Below are 24,928 nucleotides of genomic sequence, written 5' to 3'. Positions count from 1 at the left end.
TTATTTTTAAAACTTTGCCAGTCAGTAGAATAAATTCAATGTCTTTTATTCTGTGTTGTGTCTGTGACACTCTTGAACTAATTTGGCCACTTTTCCTAGTTTACACTGGCGTACATCAACTATATCCAAATGTATAACTGTGTGAAATAAAATGCTAAATGTCAATACTTTTCTCGTGAAAATAAGTTATGTTTTAGCTTTCAGTGCCTCAGACACAGGAGGCACCCAGTAACTTTATTGACAGACTGAAATGTGTGTGAAAGAGAAGTTTCAAAAATATAAAATAGTTGTTTCATGGAAATAAGTTCATTTTCCAATTATTTCCAACAAAAAACTCTTCCCCATACTTAAAAGAAACTCATCAGTAAATATATAGAAAGATCAAATGAAAAATGTTTATTTTTGAGAGGATGTACCTAATAAGTACTGTACTTCAGGATCTCTTTTTCCTTTACTTGCTTGTCTAAAGTGGTGGTAATATCTGCAATATATGAAGAGCTCTTGGTTTCTGTTTCTAAATGTCTTTCAGGCATGTTGAATTTCCTTCTCTTTTTGTCTTAATTTATGAAGCTACTTCATTGTAAAGTATGAGGTTATCATTTAGAAACTCATTGTGATTAATCCCAATATTGACTTGAACTTGTTAACTTTTTTAAAGAATAAAATTTTCCAGAGAAAGAGAACTATTCTTTTCCTGATAATCTGTTGGTAGCTATCTTGTCAGAAGTCACTATAAAATATCAACAAACATCCGTAGTACTCTTCACTGATTTTTTATCATCTGGAGCTTATGGACAAAAATAGTGGTTTGATATATTTCTTTGGCTTTAACAAAACAACCATGTGAAGTTGAACACTTCCTACTTCTTTGTGGTTTGTTATTCACGGGATTTTGAATTGTAGCTGAAATAAGTATGTCATAATATTTATGAAAGGAAAAGTAACTGGATTTTTCAAATATGAAATTTTATTTATATATTGAATTTTTTGATAAATTGTGGTATATGTATTTATGTGGTATATATATTTAGCCATAAAAAATTAAATCTTTCTATTTGCAACAACATGGTTGAAACTCGAGGGCATTATACTCAGTGAGATAAGTCAGGCAGAAAAAGACAAATATCATATGATGTCTTTTATATGTGGAATCTATATATATTTATTTACACACACACACACACACACACACACACACACACACACACACACACACCCTTATAAAAACCAAGCTCATAGATAAGAGAACAGATTGGTGGTTGCCAGAAGTGGGGGCTAGGAGGTGGGAGAAATGGGTGAATTTTTTTTGTTTTTTTGCTTTTTAATTTAAATAAATTGAATTGAAAAAAAAAGTTACAGCACATCTAGAAAATGGTAATTTGGAGCAAGAATTTTCTCTGCCATTTTTAATTATCTCTTCTAAATTGCGTTGAGCCTATTAAATTTGCTTCTCATTATCCTATTGAATTTTACTTTTAAGACATTAATTTGGTCTTCATCATTAACATTGTCAGTGGACTCTCAATGATTTTTGAAATGATCTTTAGAAACCATTTAGAAATGACATAAAACTAAACAATGTGAATTTTCAATGATAAACTCCCTAAAAGCGTATTCCTGTACCCAACTTTAAAAAACCAAATCTTTAAAAATGTATTTAAAAAAGAGTGCTGTGTATATACTAGAACAGCTTCATGTAATAAAAGTTGCCTGATCTAAGACATGCAGGATAACTATAGGGCAAGCAGACAGGAAAGAGGCAGCTAAGCAAAGAACATTACAGGCTAAGGTATCAAGTGATCAAGTGAATAATGGGTCTTTCCCAGTGACCGAGACCATTTGAATTTATTTAGAGCACAGGATTTTCATTGGGAGTAAGAAGTATGACCAGGAAGCTAGGTTTGGGTCAGACCGTGGAGGAACATGAATATCACTTTGCCTGGTTTTAGACATTCATTCATTTATTCACTTATTTACTTACTTTCTTACCTGTTTACCTACTTACCTTCTTATTTTGTAATGACAATTCCCAAACGTCTACACATATGGAAGTAACACGATCAAAAAAGTTTTACAAAGAGTAATTTGGTAGGTGTATACAATATGATTGGGATAAGAGAAAGGATATCCCATCTTAACTTAAGTTGTGTTAACAGTTGGGATGGAGCAGGGAGCATGATGGGAAGTGGGGCTTGTGACCTTGAGCAGGTTAGTTTACCTTTCTGATCTTGTTCGGTTTTTGAATGTGGGCAATGGATGTGATAAAAATACCTTTCTGAATTGTCTCACTGGCTTGTTGAGAGCATGAAATGTGATAGTACACATAAAAGTACTTTGTAAACTGTGAAGCTTGTATACTTTTAGGCTGATGTTACTTATTATATTAGTAGTAGTATTTATTGGCAGCTCGGGTATAGGCCATCATACTAGTTACTAAAAGGAGGTGTTAGATGTGAGAGGGATTGTATCAAGGGATACTTAGTAAGGGTCAAAGACGATGCTCAGTGACTAAAAAAAGTGTAGTAGGTTAACTAAAATAAGGAAGTCAGGATTGGGAGCAGATTCGGGGGTAAAAATGTATGAGTTTAATTCTAAGAATATTGATTGGAAGAGATGATAGCACATCTAAGTGGAAATGGCTAGACTTAACAGGCTTGGCTTGAGAGAGAGTTATGGAATAGAGTGAGGTTGAAATTTGGGGATCATTTGCCTGGTAGGTAATTGAAGCCGTGTGCATTCACGAGCTTTTGAAGCAGTAGGTATGGAAAGAAAAGCAGACAAAACTTAAGGGCAAAGCCTTGCCTGTCTTTGTTCCCTCACATACTCTCCCTCATTTGCTCTGCTCCTAGTTTAACAAGGAAGAGAAACTGTCCTTTATACCTCTCTGAACTGCACGTCCACCCACTCTTTTTTTTGTAGTGTCTTGAAACAGCAACACTTCCTTCAACAGAACTTCCCTGAGGGCCTTCAGAACATCAACCAACAAAATGTGCTTTATTTTTTATAGGGGCTAACTGGCTACTTACCACTGAAAGGGGAAAGAGAGAGTCTTTTTATCTCCTGGGTAGATCTCTCCCCTAAGTCATTTCTTGTACTGACCTGGAGATTCTAGTACTAAAGTTGACGTGTTAGTGAGAAAGGCTGAGAATCAATCAGCAGATGGGGCCCTGGGGACAAGACATTTATTGCAGTCTAAATCCCTTAACCTGGGCCATTGCCACATGGCCACCTGGTAGGATTGTGCACTTTGTGCCTGTCATGAAGGCCCTTGATAATCTGACCCCAGGAGGTCTTTGCGTTTTTCTACATGTCTGGATTCTAACTAAACAAACTTGTCATGTTTCCAAAACAGGCTGTGTACTTTCCCACCTCCATACCTTTGACTAGGCAATTTCCTCAGCCTTAGTGTCTCCTCCCCACCTTCTATGGCTAAGGAAAACCAGTCTCCTTTCAAGGCCCAGCTCAAATGGTTTCTCTCTGTGAAATCTTAATTGGCCTGCCAGGAGAGAAATAATTGTCCCTTTCTTTGCTTTTCCAAAACGTTTTTTTATCGGGTACACATGAGAGGTCAAGTTCCACAGTCAGACTTTGTAGATTTAATCCCAGCTGTAGTTAAGTATGTAACCTGTTTCCTCATTTGTGAAATGGGAGGTTTTAAGAAGATAAAATAAAATAATGTAAATAAAGTGCTTACTCTGGGCATGGCACATAGTAAGTGTTCAATAAATGCTATTTTATGGTGATTATTACGTCTTGTAACTGTAACAGTAATTTCACTCTTTGTTATTCATAGACATGTGAATTGTACAGTTGTATATATTTTTGTTTCCTTTGCAAGTTTAGGAGATTTGCATGGGTCAGGGACCTAGTTATCTTGCTCCCCAAGGAGCCTACCATATTTCCCCAAATATGAGACCTAGCTGGACCATCAGCTCTAATGCATCTTTTGGAGCAAAAATTAATGTCAGACCCGGTCTTATTTTATTATAATATAAGACCAGGTCTTATGTAATATAATATAATACAATATAATACAATACAATATAATATAATACTGGGTACAATATATTATTTTATTATAATATAAGACCAGGTCTTATGTAATATAATATAATACAATATAATACAATACAATATAATATAATACTGGGTACAATATAATATAATATAATGTAATACCGGACATAATATAATATAATATAATATTGGATATAATATAATATAATATAAGACCAAGTCTTATGTAATGTTAGACTGGGTCTTTATAATATAAAATAATGTAATGTAATGTAATATAATATAAATAATATACTATACTATAAGACCGGGTCTTATATTAATTTTTACTCCAAAAGACGCATTAGAGCTGATGGTCTGGCTAAGGCTTATTTTCAGGGAAGCACGATAGTACAGTGCCTCATTTACAGTAGAAACTCAGTAATTGATGATAAGAATTGAGGCACCAATTTGGTGTTAATATGGAGCAACAGCAACTGTCTGGTCTGTCTTCCACTGAAACCACAGTATCTTGAAACCAAAATTTAAAAGGCTAACACTTTGTTTTATTTCCTTTCTAAATTATTGCCTGTTTTCTCCCTGACATCCCCTCTCTTACAAATACCATGACATACTCACCGTAATCATGTCACACGCTGACTGCTCATGTTATTATATAATTAATGTGTTTACACCCAAATGTTAACAATTCAAAAAAGGAATTAGAACTAGAAGTCATGTAGGGAAATGACAGGGAACCCAAACTTTACTTTTTGTTGTTTAGGTGACATTGTTTTTAATTAAACATAGATAACAGTCTCTAAAATTATGAAAATTGGTAAATGTGATTATAGATTAGTGCTCCTACACTATCTCTGTTTTGCAATGAGAAAGGAAAATGTGTACATATGTTCTTATTTTCCCATAAAACATTTGCTAGTTAAATAAGATGTATGTATTCACAGAAGGTAACCTTTTCAGTGGGAATTCAAATAGAATCAACTCTAATCCTTGGTAATAGTGAAGAGGGTCACCACGAATATTCAGCTACCTTGTCATCTCTAAACATGCTATGCCTTTGCCCACTCTCTGCCTTAAAAAATGATGTTCCTTCTTCCTAGAATATACTTTGCCCCTTTCTCTGCCTGGCAGCCTCCTAGTTATACTCCAAAATGCTCCTTAAATGCCATTACCCCCATAAAAACATTCCTACCCCCTATGCAGAATTAGTCACTCCTCCTCTCTATCTGCCTGTGTGAGCGCCCTTACAGCTCCCCTGCCACACCCCACTGTAAGTTTCCCTAAGCAATTGCCACCTCTCTAGCCATAGCTTCACAATTAGGTACTTTATTAGTGCTTAGAGAGTGGATAATCAATGAGTAATATAGACATCCACAAATAGCCAAATTCAGGTTTTTGATAAGAGTGATAGAGCAGCAGTTTGCTCTCTCTCATCTATTTGCCAGCCATTTTAAGACAGAATAATTGAGTTAAATTATGGGACATGGAGCTGGTGTCATGGAGAATTGCTTGGTGTGAGGAAAAACCCTCCACACATTTGGTGACCGGAAGTGTCAGAAGTGAAGTGTTCTGTGTGAGTAGTAAAGAAAAACCAGTGAAAACTGGGTGATTTTTCCAAATACATTCTCCATCAGCCTGTTGTTGCAATGTGAAAATAAGGGGATTAGATCTTTTAGTTTATTAAGAGAAGCCAAAATCCTTAATTTCTCGAATGCCTGTAGAGTGTTATAAATTTTTGTTTCTTCCGTCTTCTTTCTTCTTCCAATTCAAAAATAAATGAAAATACTTTCTTAAAAAAAGTTTTCCTCTGACAGTTAGTACTTGGTCAGTGTTCATTTTTGTGGTTTTAGATGAAAGAGTCACATCACCAGGATCATTAACCAATGTAATGAACAGGGAAAAATAAGAAGTTTTTAAATAAGTAAATGTAAGTTTTTAACAAATAAAAACATTATTAAAACTCTTAAAATATGAATTAGAGTGTAATCATCTTGAAGGCAGGGATTGTGTTTTTGCATTGGTTCCTATAAGCATGGCATGGCATAATGCCAGGGACGTAGAGGTCACCAAATAGACGTTTGTTTCAAGTTGATTTCTAAAGTGAGTGAAATTGGAACACCTGCTTTTTTTGAAATGAGTTACTACTAAGCTCAGAATAAGCAAAGTTTTGATACTATCATTGTTGGTTGTGAAGCCGTGCTTTTCAAATAAAGTGTATATTTAACAAAGGAGAAAAGTTTTATTTTTTAATGGAGTCGTCAAGTTCAAGTTGCATGACATTGACCTCAACTTTGACTTTTGGTGCAAATTCAAAACACAAATTCAAACCAGTTAACTCTGGGGCACAGTCCTTGGACAAAAAGGCAAAAAATCACTTGACTTCTGCAGTACACATTTTACCAAGATTTTAAACTGTGCTTTGTTTTTTGTTTTCTGCCCTGCAACCCCAGTAGTAGGGTTCCTTTGCTTCCTCACTCTTGCTGTAAGTCCAACTTGACAAAACCCCCAGTTTTGCAGGTTGGCACTATTCCAGATTTATGGTATACATTTTTTTCTTGGCCTTGTCTTTGGTAATCGCTTCCTTTTTCCTATCCAGTCATCTCTGTCATTTCATTTCATCAGGTATTTTCAAACTTACCCAGCTCTTCTCTGGTTCGTCTTACAATCCGCCACTCCCTATTCAATCATCTCCCCTCCTTTACATGGAAAAGTAAGGACAATAGCTGGACTTCTGTCAGACTCTTCGCCCTCATATGAATAAATGTATCTTGTGTTCATGCCTCCTTGGTCTCTCAGCCTCCTTCCTTCCAGTCTCCAAGGAAGAGGTCTTTTTCGTGTAGTTCCTCACTAATCCTTCCACCTGTGCACTTGATCTTGTCCTTCCTGCTTCCTCCAAGACCTAATTCTATCAGTTGCTCCCTTTCCTGTAGTTTTATCCTTTTCATCCCTATTGGCTCCTAGAAAATATGCTCAAGTTTCTGCTTTTTATTTCTTTGATTTAACAAAAGCCTTCTCCAACTCTTCTTTCAACGTCGGGTTTCTACCCAGAATAGACTCTATCTGCTGTGTCCACTTCACAGATTTGCTGAAACTGCCCACACCAGAGTCACCAGCTACAACTTAACGTTGTTCTCAGACATACATACTCTGCCATTACTCAGCTTCAAGCCCTCACCTGCTCTCATTGGACCACTGCAGGTGTGTCTTAACTCATCTCCCTGTCCTCAGTCTTCCCTTTTCCAGGTTGTCTTTCCCACTGCTGCAGGGTGATCTTAAAATACAGATGTGATCATATTACTCCTCTCTCCTTAACACCCTTCAGAGGCTCAACATTGCCCACAGGGTACACATTCAAACATCATAGAAGGGCATCCGAGGCTAATGATTTGACCTCCAGCTCTTCCATCTTCTCTGCTACTGGTCTGTTCCTAGTACCACTTGTGGTTCCAAAAGCAATGGCAGTTTCACACTGGGGAGTCTTTTATATTCTGGGGCTCTATTGGAGTAACCCTTCTTTGTGTTTCTAGTGATCCACTTACCTTCAAAGACCACAGTTAAGAATCCTCACCAGTCTTTACCTGATTTCTCTTTCCTCCACTGCCAACCTGTCACCCTTAAAGTTCTACCGTGGTAGAGTTGACCATTATTTTGTGCGCTTACTATATATTTTGTGGATACTGCCATTATTTATTGCACAGTGCATTGCATATATTTGTTTTTATGTTTGCCTTCCTTTCTAGACAGATCTCCTTGAGAGTAGGGAGCCATTTTACTAATATGTTACTCCTTTGCAACACTTAGCCTCGTGCCTTGCACGTAGCAAGGCCTCCATAAATATTTGTAGAATGAGTGAATAAACAGCTAGACTAATTTCTGCAAATATTAATTGGTGCTTCTTCTACAGGCTCAGTATTATACTTTTAAAGTTAGATAATAAGTTTTGGATTATATGTCGTTGCCGTCACTGTACTTAATGCTGGCTGCTATGTCATATGGTTCTAGAGAGCTCTAAAGAGCAGGGATGAGGACGTATTTGTAACTAGTGACTTAATCTGATAGTTTATCTGAATATTTAGGTCTTTTCCTCAGACTGTCAGGGTGCATAGTAAAAGCTCATCCATACATTCCTTTCCTAACCAAATTGTACAAAACTGGAGAAAAGATTCCTTAAAATTTGTTTCCCCCTGGTTTCCAATCTCCCTCTCCTCCATCGCCATCTAGTTACCAGAGAACTCCATCTAAAATGCACATCTGATGATGTCCTGCCCTGTTTATGACCCTTCAACTCTTTATTTCCACTTTCTCATATTTTAGTAGCTTTCATAGTCTCCTGCTTGATCAAATTTAAGGTCTCATTCTTTGACTTCTCTTGAAAGTTTGTTGTCACTAACAGAACTGTTCTGCATCCCTTTTTGCACCTGCAGCTGATAACACTCACTGTTCTGCACTCAAGCATATGGCTCCAGAGGATAAACATAACAACACACTGGGAATGTTTATGTTAAACGAGCCAGTCTTCCCCAAGCATCTGCTGCACAGGCGCAGAAACAGATAAGTGGTTTCGGCTATTGGCTGCCAGGGGAACAGAAGGGTTGCCACAACAAACTTGGCAAACAACCCCAAAAGTTTATAAGAAGCATAAACTCATGCTGCTGGAAAATTAAAATTAGTAAAGGACTGTGCATTTTTTCATTCTTGACCTTCACTTTGTCCCCTGCATCCCTATGTAGAGATTGGACTGTTATCTGCAGCAACTGGGCCATCTTTAGAAGAGTACATTTGAGATCCACTCAGCTTTTGAAGGAAAGTGTATTTGAAATCTCTCTGGTCCCTCAGAAGTTGCTTTGTAGTGGAGTTGGATTATGCGTCGCTTGGAAGCTCGGTCTTTTGACTGACATCGGTAAGGTTGGCTCCAAGGAGACCCAGCATCCTCTTTGCCCTGGCGCCACTCGGCTCGCCGCCGTCCTCCCCCCACCACTCCCTCTTCCTCCCCCTCCCTTCTCCACCACCTCTCTATCCCTCACTTGAACTGGCTGCCAGAGTTCACAGACAGCTGGGCAGAGAGTGGCTAAATCTGCCCAGCTGCCCGGGAAGCTTGGCGGCCAGGCTGAGGGAAGGAAGCATCGGCTTGCTTTGAAGGTCGCCTGCCAGTGAATCTCAGGCAGCTGGACTTCAAAGGGGTGACTGCCAGGGCTTTCCCTCCTGTCTAGGCAGGTCATTCCGCGGCACTGTGCTTCCGGTGTTGGCATAGTGCTTTCAAGCTCCTCTTCAATTAAAGAGCTGAAGTGAAAGCTGCACTTGTGTTCACATTTGTGCTTCTTACGTGATAGAGACAGTCTAAGATCCTAACTCCTGTCACCCCAAACTAAAGAGTAAAGATGGAGGAGGAAACGGAACATACAGTGCACAACTAAGGAGATCCACAGCAGTTAGTGGGATTTCCTCACCGCCAGCTGTAACTTGTGTTATTTACCAAGTTTTAAGTTACTTTAGGGCCTCTGGATGGGATCTTGAGTCAGGGCTAATCAGCCTATGCTTATGGACTGAATTTAACCAGTGATCTGGAGTTGGGTTGTTTAGTCATTGGCAAGGGTTTCATCTGTTTCCAGAAAGTGGTGGAGGGCTCCTCCCCGCCCCACCTTTCGCTCGCTTGCTGCACTTCTTCACCTTTCTCCTTCACACTCCCTTCGTGGTTGGGGAGAGGGCTGGCCTAGTAAGGAAACAGCAAGGGTGCTGCGCAGAGTCCAGGCCCACCTCGCTTATAAATGGGGGCCAGAGCAGAGGGAGCCTGAGGTCAGAAGAGCCGTGGTCTGTATGTCTATAGAGGCGGTGAAGAGTGTAGGCCCTGGAGCCAGATTGCCTGGGTTCAAATCCTGGCTCTGCCACTTACTGACCACCTGACCTTGGGCAATTAACCTTACCTTTCTGCACCTCCACGTCCTCCCTGAAAAGTGGAGATAATAATAGTATTTCCCTCATAAGGTTGCTGGAAGATTGAAGGGGTTAATACATACCCTGCACTTAGGATAGTATATAGCCCATAGTAAATGCCCAATAAATGTTAGCTGCTATTATCATGTACCAGACCCTTTGACTGGGACTAGAGGGGGGTGAAAAAGGACTGGTTTGTGATTTTTACTGCGTGTGTGTGGATTAAAGACTACTAGCTTCTGCCTTAGGAGGAATTTGTAATATTAGATTGGTGCAAAAGTAATTGCGGTTTAAAAAGTTAAAAATAATTGCAAAAACCGCAATTACGTTTGCACCAACCTATTAGAATTTGTTTCAGAAATCCCTACTAGCGTAAAAAAACTGTTATATAGTCTGAAGGAGAAAGAAGTTACTTCCTGTTATCCATCTCTCTTCTTGCACTGCCCTTCCTGAGGATATAAGGAAATGCAATTCATTTAGGGCCATTACTAGAATAATCTATACAAATCCAAAAGATACCTGGCAACTAATAAACACAAACACACACACACATAATACATATAAATAAATAAGCAAAAAGAGGTGTTTTAGTGAAGAGTAGTTTCTGTAGTTAGAATCAGGGTTTGAATTTTTGCTCCGACAATTCACTTAGTTACCTGTCTTTGGGTAAGTTACCTCGCTAAGCCTAAGGTTTTTTTGTTTGTAAAATGACATAATAATTACACACCTCAGGAAGCTTGTTTTAAGAATGAAATTAGAAGATGTATGTTTTACTGCACAAAGTAGCAGCGTGTTCAATAAACATACCTGTTGTCATTATTATTCCCACCACTATTAAGTGTTACAAGTTAAAATTATTATTGCATCACGAGAAAGCCTTTAGTTTATGTAACAGTGATTTTACAGATTGAGTGCCTTTTCCTAAGATTTTTGTGCTCTCTAGATTAGAGGTGAGCACACCGTGGGCCAAATCCAGCCTAACACCTCTTTTTGTAAATAAAGTTTTATTGGAACACAGCTTCATCCATTTGTTTATGCATTTCCTGTGGCTGCTTTCACGCTATAATAGCAGAAGTGAATGGTTGCAACAGAGACAGTATAGTCAGTTCTCAAAGCCTAAAATATTTACTGTCTGGCCCTTTCCAGTAAAAGTTTAGTGACTCTTGCCTTAGATGCATGTTTCCCCAATTAAAGTCCAGAGAACGTTAGTTCTATTTGTGTTAGTATGTACTATCTGGAAAAAAAAAAAAAAGGTTCCATAGTCAAATAAGTTTTGGAAATGTTAAAGAGGTTGATTTATTCTAGGACTACTATTTAAAAGACTCTGGCTTTTAATATACTAATGTGCATTGCGAATCTTCAAGACAAGGCCATGGCATGCAAATAAACTCTAGTTTCCCAGACTTACTTGAGTATAGAAAGACCCCCACCCGCCACCCCACCCCTGGACATGCTGATGTTACACAAAACATCCTCTGGGAAACCCTGCTTTTGGACTGTCTCTCTGGAAGGACTTTCTTCTTAAATCATCCCTCTTGGTGATTTAGGTGATATCCTCCCTTGGAAACCTACAGAATATCATAAGAGATTCTGTTACCTCATTTTTCCCTAGAAAAAACATTATACTTTGTTTAAAATCAGAACAGTAAAATATACCAGATATTTAAATGGTCTAATCAGATAATATCCCCGTCTTTAAATGATTCTCTATGATGTCTCAAGATTGTAAAGGAGTGTCAAAGTCCAAAGTTTCATCTTATGCCTTCTTGAAATTCTAAAAGCATGGATCTTCGGTAGGGCTTTAACATTTTTTTACATCTAAGTTTTCTTGAAGCATAACTCTACAGTTCCTAACTATTCTACCAACTGCTCTCAGCTAGGGTTTATAAGAAGGAAGATTAATGTGAAGGTAACTTGTGCCTTAGCCATAAGGGGTTTGTTTTATAGACTAAAGTAAACACCTTGAATTTCAAGTGGCAAGCACATGGGGAGCCAGAAGATTCCAGAGCAGTGGCGTCATGTTCTGCCTGTGACTCACGCATCTCAGTGGCTGAGCTTTCTCCTGCAGCTGCAGCTGCAGCGTCCAGCTGGTCATCAGATAGAGCCCTAGGTAGTCACACATTGCAGTCACCTGGTTTGAGATGACCAAACAGGCATGTAATTGCAACATTATCTAGTTATGAATGAAGGCTGGGCTATCTCTTTGCCAAACACAGTCGAAAAATAAATGCTAAGTCATAGCTGGTTTCTGAAATCACAGTGGTTACACAGTGAACCTGGACTGAGAGCAGAGAACGCGGCTGGAGAGTTCAACCATGGTCATACATGCTCACGCTGACTAGTTCTCTGTGCCTCTGTGTTTGTCCCTCTATCTTTCTCTCACCTGTGAGCTTCTCCATTATGGCACAGGCCAATTCTTAGTCGTTTTGATGCTCCCTAAACCTGGCTGAAAGTTGATGCAGTGAATGTTTTATGAGAGAATAAGGGTTTTACATGTTTCTCTCCTTTTCCCAACTTGCACATCATTTGGAAAAAATTCCCTGTCATCTCTCCGTTTGTATATCTCATTTTTGTGTGTATAATGGGTCCTCAGTAAACGTGGTTGACACTGTAAATGTGAATTCTAAAAATTTCATTATCACACTTTTATGGGGGATGGTGAATGTACTTTTCAGAAACCTTTGTCAGATATCATTTCTTTTGTCTAACTTATTTCTTTAAAAAAGAGAAGGGAGGGACAGAGGGGGAGAGAGAGAGAAGGAAGGAATGAGGGAAGGAAAAAAACATCTTGGCTGGAACAATAATTATCTTTTTTAGAAAAGTTGGAAACTTGGAAAACTGTCAGCTTACTGTGAAATATATTGTTTCCTTGAAACATGCTCAAAAGTTCAGAGTTTCATTTGCTATATTTATTAAGTATGTTCATCTTGTAAGCACCATGATATGTGATGCGTAACATATTATACTGTACTCTGAGGCTCACTGGGGTTCTTGGAGTTCAGATGACATGCCTGGGAAAGAAAGAATCTGAGGCTGACCTACTTGAAAGAAAGGATCAGAAATGTGGGGAAAGAGCTTTCATCTTAGTACCGTAAAGAAAAGCAACTTAAACACAATCCTCCCCTCATGGCCTCCAAGAATGAGCTGTTTTTAAGCATTTTTCTTCTCTTGTTTAATATTGTCTGCTGGAATCACTGTCTTATTTGGTTTCAAATAATATACAGAAGAAATGGCTGCAACTGTTTGGAAACGGACTACAACTATCTAGAGGCAATGGGTATGACAAGCAACCATAGCAAGGATTAAGAAACATTGCTAGAGAGAATTTTTGCTCTCACAGACAGATGCAAAAAGGCAAGAGAAGAGTGTGGTGGTTATATAAAGAACAAGACATGATAAAGTTGAATAAATTTTAATTGTAGGGTTGCAGGACTAGTTTATGTTAGATATTATTTGGCAGAATGCTAATTAAGTAAGGTAGAAGAGAGAGCATCGAACTTTTAAAAAAGTTATTAATGCCCGTATAGTAGCATCCAACTTAAAATAAGGACAAATACTTACATAATGTTGGCTATCTGTCAGGCACTAGTCACACCCTGTATATATTGCATTAACTCATGCTGCATAACAAACGACCCTAAAACTTAGTAGCTTAGAACAGTGAATATTTATTATTTTCATGATTCTGTGGGTCCGTTGGGCAGTACTTCGGGTCTGAACTGGCTTGGTTGATTTCTCCTGGGTTCTCTGTTGCATTTGCAGTTAAACTATTAGGTTGTTGCAAAAGTAATTGCAGTTTTTGCAATTATTTTTAACCTTTTAAACCGCAATGACTTTTGTACCAACCTAATAATAGCTTCGTTGGGGCTGGATGGTCTACGATGCCCTCACCCACGTGTCTGGCTGTTGGCTAGATGTGAGCTGGTGCTACAAGGATGATTGGGCACATGTCTCTGGTTATCTAGGAAGCTAACTCATGTTTTTTCACAAAGCAGCTGCATTCCAAAAGCAGCGAGACAGCAAGTCCCCATGTATATGCCCTTACAAGTCTCTGCTCGTGTCTTCTTTGCTAATGTCCTGTGTTGTTAGGGATGCTAAGAAGCAGATGCTAAGGCGGCATTGGATATGTCAGAGATTTCTTGCCAAAACTCCCATAAGGGAACAGTGGGTGGGGAACCGGAGGAGACTAGAGACTATCAAATGGTGATGCAGGTTTGACCCCTATGAAGGAAAGAGGGAGGGAGGGAGGGAGGGAGGGAGGGAGGGAAGGAAGGAAGGAAGGAAGGAAGGAAGGAAGGAAGGAAGGAAGGAAGGAAGGAAGGAAGGAAGGAAAGAGTTGGCTAGGAAGCATCTAAGACTGCCATGCAGTTCTAAGAAAGCTTTGGCCAAGCCAATGGGAAGTCCTTAATCCGAAGCCACCCCAAGCCTTTGTTAACATGCACCAGCTCTGATATCTCGTTCAGCACAGCAGCTGCCGTTGGGACTACTACTTACGTCTGTACCAGTAATCCCTTCATGGGAGGACTAAAATGATGGTCCCACTGAGTAGCACAGTGTTTCCTCTTTGGAATCTGGTTACCTCTCTAGTCAGTAGGCTCCTGATCTGAAATAGGCTCAGATAGGGAAACAGAGCAAGGGAGCATGACTTTTTATTGGGGTGATTACCCTTAGGCTCCTGCTCCTCCATTTGTCTCTCTTTTCGATTATAAATATTAAGCAGTGCCTTTGTTGTCCGCCCATGTCTTCTGCTCAGAGGAATGCCAGGTTCTGTCAACTACAGCCACAACTCCCTGCACATCAAGCCCCCTTGGTTGCCTCTATGACCTTGTCAGTCACTATTCATTGCAGCTTTTTGGCTTCTAGCAACTAAACACTGCAACCCAGATTTTATTACTTCAAGCTCCATCATCCCTATGGATGTTGATGGCCCACCTCTGTGACATTAATCCTGGGCTACAGAGGAGAGCTGCCACTGAACTTCTTGGCGATGCTGGCTCCCTCTTACCTGTGCATTCCTGATGGCCTTTGGTGAATGGTATTTCCTCCGGGCCCTCCCATGGAAAATAATATTCTGTGTTTCCTGGCTTGATACCATGTATACACTCTCGCATGCCCACTTCCCCCAGCCTTCTTAGTCTTTTCTGTCATCTGCCAGGGCAGTTGAGGTGTTTTTCTTTTTCTCAACATTGGCTATCACTTTTCCAGGCCTCTGATAGCATCCTAGCAGCAAGGTTGCCCCATCCCCTGGTGTCCTTGTCAAAAAATGTGCCCCCAAATCAATGAATCCTGTTTACGTAATCTTACATCAAGGCCCCGTTGATTAAGCATCTTCAAAATCCAAACTCAAGGTTACTTCATGGCTCCGGCCAGTAGCTGCTAGTTAATTCTCACATCTTCTAGTGTGATCTATCGCCTTCTCTCTTATCAGGCCCAGCCACTTCTGCAACTTAGTAATATTGGGTTTCAACCCTAGTCATTGGCTTAGCCTAGTCATGGGCCAGGAGAGGAGGTAGGGGCAGATCCTAAGAGAAGGTACCTGCTGCCTTGTGGAGGTGGAACAGTTGTAGCATCATCCATTGCAAAGGAAGTTGTAGCTCTTATGGGGCAAGAGCGGGCCATTTCTGTGAGGGTTCCGGGGGGTCTGCAGATCCAGCATCCTATGGGCATCCATCCAAATATCCTCTCCTTATGTTTCATGGTCTCAGGTTTCCCAACTAGAGCTCTGACCTTAGAATAGCAGACCTGCCTTGGCTGAGCGTTTAAATGTCTCTGGAGCTCTATAAATCTAACCACCAGATTGCTTTTGTATGTTGCTCAGCTGTGTCTGCTCTTCCACTACAGGAGACGAGGGCCTCTTTGAAAGCTACTAAAGTGGCCCTCTGGTTCTGCCACTTAATCTTTAACTGTTAATGGTCCTCCGTTTCCCATTAGCCCTCTGCAGGGTATCCATACGACTTAGCAGTAACCAGCAATTATTGTCTTTGTAGGCATTGTTCCTCCCATATCTTTTAAATGCCTAAAACATCATACCCACAAGGACATTCCTCTGCACCAGGAAGTTTTCTGAGGTCACCTCCAGTGAAATCTGTAGCAGCTGGACCACTACCAAGGGCTAGAGTGTATCTGCGGTCTATATTCCACTTAGGATAATATCCTCCTTACCTACCAGGCGATGCATGAGGCAGTCCCAGGTTTTCACCTTAACACCTGTGTTGTCAGATCACTCCTGGCACCACTCGTGTTAGTCTAGGTCCTCTGAGAAACGGACACTGTGGGGGCAGAGCCCCAGAAAGTAGTTTCCAGGCTCTCGGCCTCACATAGACAGGTGCCTGGCTCAGGTAGTAAATGGCCATCAACTGTGATTGCATGGCCATCAGCTGTGGCTAGTTGGCCGTCAGCTGTAACCAGTGAGCCATTGGCCACTAATATAACTGCTGTGGCTACGCTAGCAGAAAGAGGAGAGAGAAGAATGGGGGCTAGCAAGAAGATGGCGGCTGGGCTGGCAAGCGTGGATGGCGGTTTGCGGACAGTGTGGATCCAGCCTCCAGTGAGAGTATAGTGCCGCCAGAGAGAATATAGTGGTATGACTCCCCTACCTATGGCTCCGTGGGTGTTCCTTTTTGGCCTCACCATATCCTGCGTTCTTGTATGGGGAGCGGGAGCAGAGACCCCGCAGGCCTCCCAGCACGACAGTCTCCCGCACGACAAATGGCGCAGCGAGCAGGGTCTCCCGCACGACAGACACCAAACAGGATTAAACACATAAGAGATTTACTGAGGAAAGGCCTGTAAGGGGACATGGGGAGGGGGCCTGAGAAGGCAGGGGAGAGGCAGAGCATGAGGCAGGTCATACCCCTATGAAAGAGAGAGGAAAGAAAGGAGTGTTAAGTCATGTCCGTACCCAGACTCAAGGTGTAGAGAAATAGATGCCTCATCTCCGATAAAAGAACAGCAAAGTCATATTGCAAAGGAATGTGCCACATTTGCATTGAGTCATTAAATTCTCACAACAGCTTGTGAAGTGGGCACTATTATTATTCTCATTTTGTAGATGGCGTAGAGAGGCATAGGGAGATTAGCCCAAGATCATGTAGATGGTAAGTGGTGGAGCCTGGATTCGAACTCCACAGTCTGTGTTCTTTGTCATTATACCATATGTTCATGCAATATATTAATTTCAAGAATTTGAGAATTAACTGGAGAGGTTTTATTGTCCATTTTCCTTCACTAAAGTGAAGGCATCATGGGAATAGGGTGTGGGCGAACCTTTACATGACAGTCCCTGTACTCTTGTACACATTCTCCTCATTAGCCTTGCAGTAGGTCTCCCAAATCAGAGAAACGTATATTGTGTTCAGGAAATTATATTCAGTCTAGATCTGTATATATTCTGTTTTTTAATCTGGACCCTTAGAAAAACCCTGGCATATTTTGAATCCAACCCTAACATGTGATTGGAAATATAGAATTGATTGGAATTGCTTGGTTATCCCTAAGCTTGAAAATAGAATGAAAATTTATGAATGAGAAAGGAAATTTAAATTAATTGAGAAGGTCCTAGAAATAGATTTGAAAGGACAATCAAATGTTACTGCATCTAGTTCGTTAGATGGCCTAGCATTTGCTTCATCTTGCTCTTGGAGTTTGTGTCTTGGTAGCACAGTGCGTTTCAGCAGCGTTTTGAGAGGAGGTACCCATGACAGACTTGCTGCATTTGTGATACTGACCAAGGCAGGGAGACAGTAGGTCAAATGTAACTCAGTCTCTTTGGGAGTTGGGGAGAAGGGTAGAACTGAAACAGTATGTAGGGCATGTTATTTAAAGATTCATAAACTGAGGGACAGATAAGCAACTACGCCAGGGTCAAACGAAAATGTAGTTAAGGTGTAATTTTGGATCCAGTTGGCATGGCTCTAGGACCAGTATTCTTTCCATTAGATATTTCTCTTTTCAGCCCAGCAATTCGTGACATTTCTCTTATTTAAACTAGTTTATTCCACTGTTTCTATTCATTACAAAACATGTTTTGATCATTTTGCGGGCTGTCCTTCCTCTTGCATTGATGCACACACACTGGAGCCGTAGAATGATACTGGGATCCAGGCAAGCGGCTGGGTGTACACTCACCGACCATTGGAACCACTGTAGAATGTTTGGATTATTCAGGATTTCAGGAAGTGACAGACTTTGTGGAATATTTTAAAAATATGTTTAAGTTTTTGTGTAAGGCATCATATTTTTCTTTGAGAATCTGCCAGACTCCATCAGAGAAGAAACACTAGAATTAGTCAGCAGAGCCACAGAAGGCAGGACCAGGACTTATAAGCAGATGTTAGAAGGAGGGACTCTTGGACCCAGATTAAGAAAGGTGTTGCCAATTAGAAACACCCAGAAATGGGCTGATGTTGCTTGTTATGTAGTGAGTTTGGTACTGGTAGAGGCTCCATAACCATCTGCTGAGAAGGGATTTAGGGACAATTTTGCTAGTTGGGAGTTTATACTGTATGATCTCAGGCCATTTAAAACTCTGGGTTTTTGTGCTTGCGTTTTCCATCACTATGACTATTTGAGACTTGATACTCTCCAAATCATAACATAAGGCACTCCTAAAAATAGGAAACCTATATAAAGGAGTTAATAACTCAACTTCCCTAAAGAACAATGTTCTTTGCCTAGGATGATTGTAAAAACAGTTAAAGGAAAAGTTGCAGTTTTAGATTTCCCACATTGTGCCAGAAGTGTTGTTCAGTCAGGCTGACTTTGTTTTCAGAGTGTGAGGGTATTTGTCATCATGGACTGTCTGGGTGTTGATGTTTTATGCAAGTTTAAGATCCCCTCTGGCAATCTATTTCATTGGAATAAACTTTTGTTAAAGTGAAGTTAATAATAGAACAGCCCTTTTCACACAGAATCTGTGAGCGGTCCGTCTCATGTGAGGACATTTTGCCTCTGTTATATTAGGTCCTTTAAAAGAGGAAACACTCATAGATTCTTTTGAATACAATCTCTTTCTCTCCTTAATTATTAATATGCAGTCATATTATGCATAATATGCTACTTTAAAGGGTGTTGCACTAAGATGTAAATCTATCAGTAGAAAATATCACGGGAAGTCAGAAAGACAGGGTGGGGCTTGTTTGTTGGCTCTTTCTGCATTACATATATTCTGCATCATATATATTCACTCTGCATTATAAAACATGAATTGTCAAAGCTTCAAAACACCCAGTCTCCTCCATGATGGCCATCTAAAGTAGTACCTTCGGGAGGAGATATAAAAGTGTAGCAGATGAATATGTGGTTCAGTCCTTTATTATTAGATTAAGGCAAAGTCAACTGCAGTCCAAATCGCTTGTTCCCATTCAGTTCATTGCATTGCATTTGCACTGTCACCTGTTAGGTCCAGCGGAATCTTTTCTTAAGTTTCGAAACAGATCACGTTTTCTTTACTTGAGCACCACATGACTTTTTGTCTTTAAACCCTAGAATCTTACTCAGGGCAGTAAAAAGAACAGGGGAAGCAAGACCAATGTAGGAAGCAGCAGATTCACAACACCATCTCTCCCCTCTGGGGCAACAAGGATTAGAATTAGGCTAACAAATGGAACTACCTGCTTGCTTCTGGGCTCGTGCTGAAGTTTACAGTTATGATTCCTTTGGATGCTACACCTCTTAAGGTTCTTTATCCCACTGTACTGGTATATGTATACGTACATGTCTGTATGTATATGTGCATTTGTAGTTTCGAATATTGGCATTCAAGATCTACTTTGTCCTATTAGGAATGTACATATTGGTCAGTTAGTCAAACTATAAAAATATTATGTATTTACCGGCTTTTGTCTTTTCACTAAGAATAATAATGCTGTAAGTAATCTTAGAAATCATCCAGGTCAATTATTTAGTTTACAGAAGATAGAATTGTGATCTGAGAGGTTAAGTAATTTGTCCCCAGTGGCACTGCCAGGTTTTGACTGAATTAGGTGTAGATTTCCTATCTCTTGGTCCGGGCCCAGTGCTCTTTTTATCAGACACTGCCTTACTGTCTCCTGAACTGTGGCTCGTCTTTCTGTTTAGATGTATATTTGTATTTCTTACCATTAAAAACAAACAAAACATTTCAAACAAATTTAAAAAAAGAGCTAAGTTAATTTCACTGAGATGCCAAATTTAAATATAGGACTTTTTGGTAAAACTGTTACCACTACAGTAGCTTTCAAAACCTTTATTTAGAGTTTAGTCATTGATCACTTGGTGAACTATAATGAGGTGGTAGATTTTCCTGGTTGAGGTTGGTAGCAGCGTTTTGTTTTTTCCAGGAACAAACTTTTCCCAACCTGTTCTCCACATGGGTCCAGAATAATCTTTTAAAAGTAAGCAAACATAGTCATGCTACTCCACTGGGAAAGCTCCCCCAGCAGCTTCTTTTTGCTTCAGGATAAAATGTTGGCCCTTAACCGGCCTGCAAGGCCCCTGGTGGTCTGGGCCTTTTTCACATCATCTCCCCACCTCTCCTTTCCCTCTACTCACAGTTCACTTCTTTCAGTTCTTGCAGTGCAGCCAGCTCTTTTACCTTTGGGCCTTCCAGTATGCATGTGTTAGTCTTCTATGGTTTCTTAGCAAACCACCGGAAATTTAGTCACTTAAAAATACCAATTATTATTTTACAGTTTCTGTAGATAAGAAGTCTGTCATGGTGTAGTTGGATTTTCTTCTTAGGATGTCACCAGGCTAAAACCAAAGTGTTGGCCTGGGCTGTGGCTCTCTTCTGGGGTTCAGGGTCGTCTTTTCATCTTGCTGGTTATCGGCAAAATCAAGATCTCCGTTTCCTGGACGCATCTCTTAAGTCTACAGTGGCATGTCAAACACTCCCCTCTCTGATTTACTCTTTTTTCCTAATTCAGCAGTGTTAGCAGTGGCTGCATTAGGTGAATGCTTGAAAGTATGCAACATTAACTTCGACTTACTTCATACTGACATTTGCAAATACATTCTTAGCAATCCTTAGAAATGTTAAATCAACCAATTTGAAGTACAGCTGGCTTGCTCTCAAATAACACTCCTGAGGTGACATGAAGACTGAACGAGCCTGTGACTTGAGTTCAGGGCCCTCGCCGACAATCACTGTATTATCACTGGGGAACTCATGTGAGGGAACTTCAAGGTTAAGAGGTACAGACCCCATCCGATCCTGCCAGACGCATCATAGCGTGACCCATGACAAGGTCACACCCCAATCTCCTGCATTTGCAATGGGCACACAACCAAGATGAGTGCAAACACCTATCAGGATAATCCATTCAGGTTTCTTTACTTGCTCTAAATCGTGCTGTGGGTCCCTCAACTGGGACACTTCAATGGCAGCTTCCTGGTCCGTTTCCTTCTTGATTCTGTGGAGCACAAACAGAAGTTTGCCTCTCCATTTGAAAGCCTCTTCTTGCCTTCTGGAATATTGGATAACTTGATTTCGATTTATGACATGAGCAACACATCGGCCGCAGTACTGATGCTAGAAACAAACTGGGAGATGGCATTCTTGGTAGCATATGCCACAGCCACAGTAGTTGGTGCAGTTACCAAATAGGAGAAACCTGTTCTAGCCTTAGAGCTCTCTTTTGAAGACTTTGTTCTATCTAACACTTCAGTGCGACGATAATCAGAGCAGTCAGGCACTCTGATGTCTGTATGGGAATAAGGGGCAGAAGCAGGGACATTGAGGCCCACAGCAATGACCCAAGGCTGGCAGAGGAAGGGCCGCCGCACGCCCAGCACTGGCGGCTCCAAGGCGGTGGGCACTGCAGCCTGTACCAGGGGCCACAGCGCACCTGCCACCCTGCGGGACAGGACTGACTGGATGGGCGCGAATGGGCCCAGTCGGTCTGTGACCAACAACATGGCAGCAGCTGCTCTAAACACCCTGATTTACTCTTCTCTGTGGCTTCCTCTTCTGTCCTCAGCCAGGAGAGAGCTCTTCTTTTAAGGACTCACTTTAGTGACTGCTTCAATCCCACCTGGATAATCCAGGATAATCTCCCTATTTTAACTAATTAGTAACTTTAAGGGACTTAAGTCCCTTTTGCCATGTAGAGTAGCACATTCATGGGCATAACAGCAGGGGGCGGAAGTCTTAGCGATCAAAATTCTGCCTACACAGTTCTCTGAGTGGAATACTCTTTCTTGTCCCTGCATCCTGCTTCTTCTTCGTCTGCTAACTCTTACTTTGTCCACTGGGTGTCTGATTTCTTTTTTTCCCCTTAATTTTAATTAGATTTATTGGGATGACATTGGTTAGTAAAATTATCTAGGTTTCAAGCGTACAATTTATAATACATCATCTATATATTGCATTGTGTGTTTACCACCCAGAGTAGGTTCTTTTTGCCTCTCTTTTGCCCCTATTCTCAAGTTTGGGTTAAGAACCTCTCATCAGGGCTCAAGTAGTACTTTATACTTCCCCATTGTGCCACTTGTCACTCTGTATGCTCATCCATGTCCTTTCAGGGGACTGTCAGCTCTGAGGAGAGAAGCCATGCTATGCTTATCTCGGCACGTTGGGTTTCTCTGCTTAACCTCGTGTCTGCCATACAGTTGATACCTAATGAAAAAAGGTTGAATCAATGAATTATTTGTATCTGTGAAAGGTAGAGGTATCATATTTAAATGTCTTTAATGCAAATTTGTAAGACTGTCACCCAGAAGAAGAGAGGGGAAAATTTTAACTCAGTATATACAAATTATTAAAACAAACAAACAAAACTGCCTGCTTATGTGAGGTAGTGTGCTCATCACTAGAAGCTTTTAGGTGGAAGCTCAGTGATGGTGTATCAGTGATATTGTTGGGAGGCTGATGTTTATGAGCTATTTTGTGACTCATTCTTTGTTGGGTTTTCTGCAAGACCAATGGAGAGGGGGTCACTTGTATTCCTATCCCTGTGGCTCCTAGGAGAAACCTACATGCTGTCATTGCTACAGTGTCCCTGTCAACTCACTGTGGAATTATCCAGCCTGGTGGATGTGGGCTAATCGACTCCCTAGTACTTTGGCCTATGTCGGTTACTGAGTCATAGCTGAATGGCCATGTTAGTAGAGTTATTTTATAAGTCATTAACCATGCAGAAGCGACAGTAGAAGTAAAAAGACCATGAACATGAATCAGCAGAGGAGGAGTGTGGTATAGTGTTTAAGAGCAGGCTTTTTGGCTCATACTCCCAACTCCGCCGCTTGCTAGCCATGGGACAAGGTGTTTCATGTCTGTGTTTCAGTTTCCTGATCTATAAAATGGAGATGATCATGGTAGAACCTAACTTGTAGAGTGATTGTGAAAATTAAATAGGCAAGATAGTAAAGGATATAGTGCCTAGGAGATAATAAGCATTGTATGGGGGGTTAGCTGTCATCATCATTTTCATCATCATCATCTTCACCGTCATCATTGTCGTCGTCATAGTCACCTTCAGCAACATTATCCTATAGGCACATTAAAGACAGTTCAAGACCTATAACCACATGCACAGTGTCTGGCATATACTAAGAATACAATGATATTTTGGAGTTAATAAATGATATGTTCATCTGTAATTTTTATTCATATCTACTCTTTCAGATTACTATAGGGAATGGTCCCCATAACTATATAATGTACTTTGTAAGTATATTAAGGAAAACTAAATGCTGTGGTAATCTTGAGTTGCTCAGAGCTTGCTAAGGTAGTCTGAAAAATATCTCCTCCTAGGACTTACCTTATCTCTTTTTGTTCCTCTTATTAAAGCAAATAGATGTTTTTAAAAACCTTTTGAAATTTTTTTCCCCAGAATAAAGAAAACCATAATCAGGTAAAATTAATATTTTACATATAGATGTATATATCATTTTCTGGATGATAAAGTGAAATATTCTTGCCACAAAAACGTTCTCATTTGAATTCAGATGACATGTGACCATTTTGCTTTTCTTCTCAAACAGGTTCATCCTAAATTCCACTATAAACAGGCCCACGACCCGGGCACGGACACTTCTTGTGTGACTTTTTCCTATGATGGAAATGTCCTTGCCTCTCGTGGAGGTAGGTTAAAAACTTCTTTTTTTTAATGTGTTGCTATATACAACTCATAGTTAACTCTAACAAATGTCACACTGATATTCTAGTGCTTAGTAAAGCTAGCTGTGCTTCTGTTAATGTATTTAGCCAGTCTGATTTTTTTTCATGAAAATGCATTTCCAACTTGGCAATATTGTTTTATTAAAAAGTATCAAATAAAGTTTAGAAAATAGATACTTTGGTGACTAAGTTTTTATTTTAGCTTCAAATTACATCAGAGTTTGAAGGCTGCAAGGATGACTTTGCCTCTATCTTATGGAATTTTGTAGATGATGATTTATATTATTTTGTACCATTTTATGGTCTGGGTCTGGTATTTCAAAGTCTTCTATTTGTTTACCATTGATTTTTTTTCTTTCCAGTTCACACACTAACTCAATTTGGTTAAAAAAGATTATATACCTGGATGTTACTTTTTAATAGCTATGCAGTTGTGTGTTGTCGATTATAAGTTTACTGATCCACACTCAGATGGTTGAATATAGGTTGTTTCTAATTTTTGGCTAAATCTTTCTCACTTGGATAAGCTGTGTGTTGCTAGAAGGAAATAAAAGAATAGTGAGGGCAGCTTATGAGCAAAGCATTATGAAGAAGTGTGGGACATAACAGAGGATCTTCCAGGAGGCCTATTTGTGGGGAGAGAAAAGAAACAGTAGGGTAAGTAGGTTGAAGCCATGTTACAGATGGTGTTAAATACCACATAAAAGATTTAGTTTTGATTCTGTAGGCCAAATTAATTTAGCAGCACCACATTTAGTCATTCATTCACTTAACTACTATATATTGAGCAACTACTCTGAGCTACTGTTAATGCTAGGTGATGGGTATAAACTGTGAACCTCATAGACAGAGTTCCTTTCCTGAAATAATTTATAACCTGAT

The 24,928-nt window shown here is 40.1% G+C and overlaps 1 protein-coding gene and 1 pseudogene across 2 annotated transcripts in view; one reads left to right on the top strand and one right to left on the bottom strand.

The window, feature by feature from the left end:
- The window catches only part of WDR70 (WD repeat domain 70), a 237,968-nt gene that overhangs the window by 169,041 nt on the left and 43,999 nt on the right, over positions 1-24,928 (top strand). For both annotated transcript variants that reach the window (XM_074328991.1, XM_019737298.2), the window contains one exon: positions 23,911-24,010. In XM_074328991.1, the coding sequence (XP_074185092.1) occupies positions 23,911-24,010 (100 nt within the window). The remainder of the gene's footprint in view (positions 1-23,910; positions 24,011-24,928) is intronic.
- On the bottom strand, positions 20,912-21,843 carry LOC109450170 (cytochrome b-c1 complex subunit Rieske, mitochondrial; annotated as a pseudogene).

Source organism: Rhinolophus sinicus, linkage group LG03, assembly GCF_036562045.2.
Source record: "Rhinolophus sinicus isolate RSC01 linkage group LG03, ASM3656204v1, whole genome shotgun sequence".
In the NCBI taxonomy this organism is placed as follows: Eukaryota; Metazoa; Chordata; class Mammalia; order Chiroptera; family Rhinolophidae; genus Rhinolophus; species Rhinolophus sinicus.
This window is presented reverse-complemented; position numbering and strand designations above follow the sequence as displayed.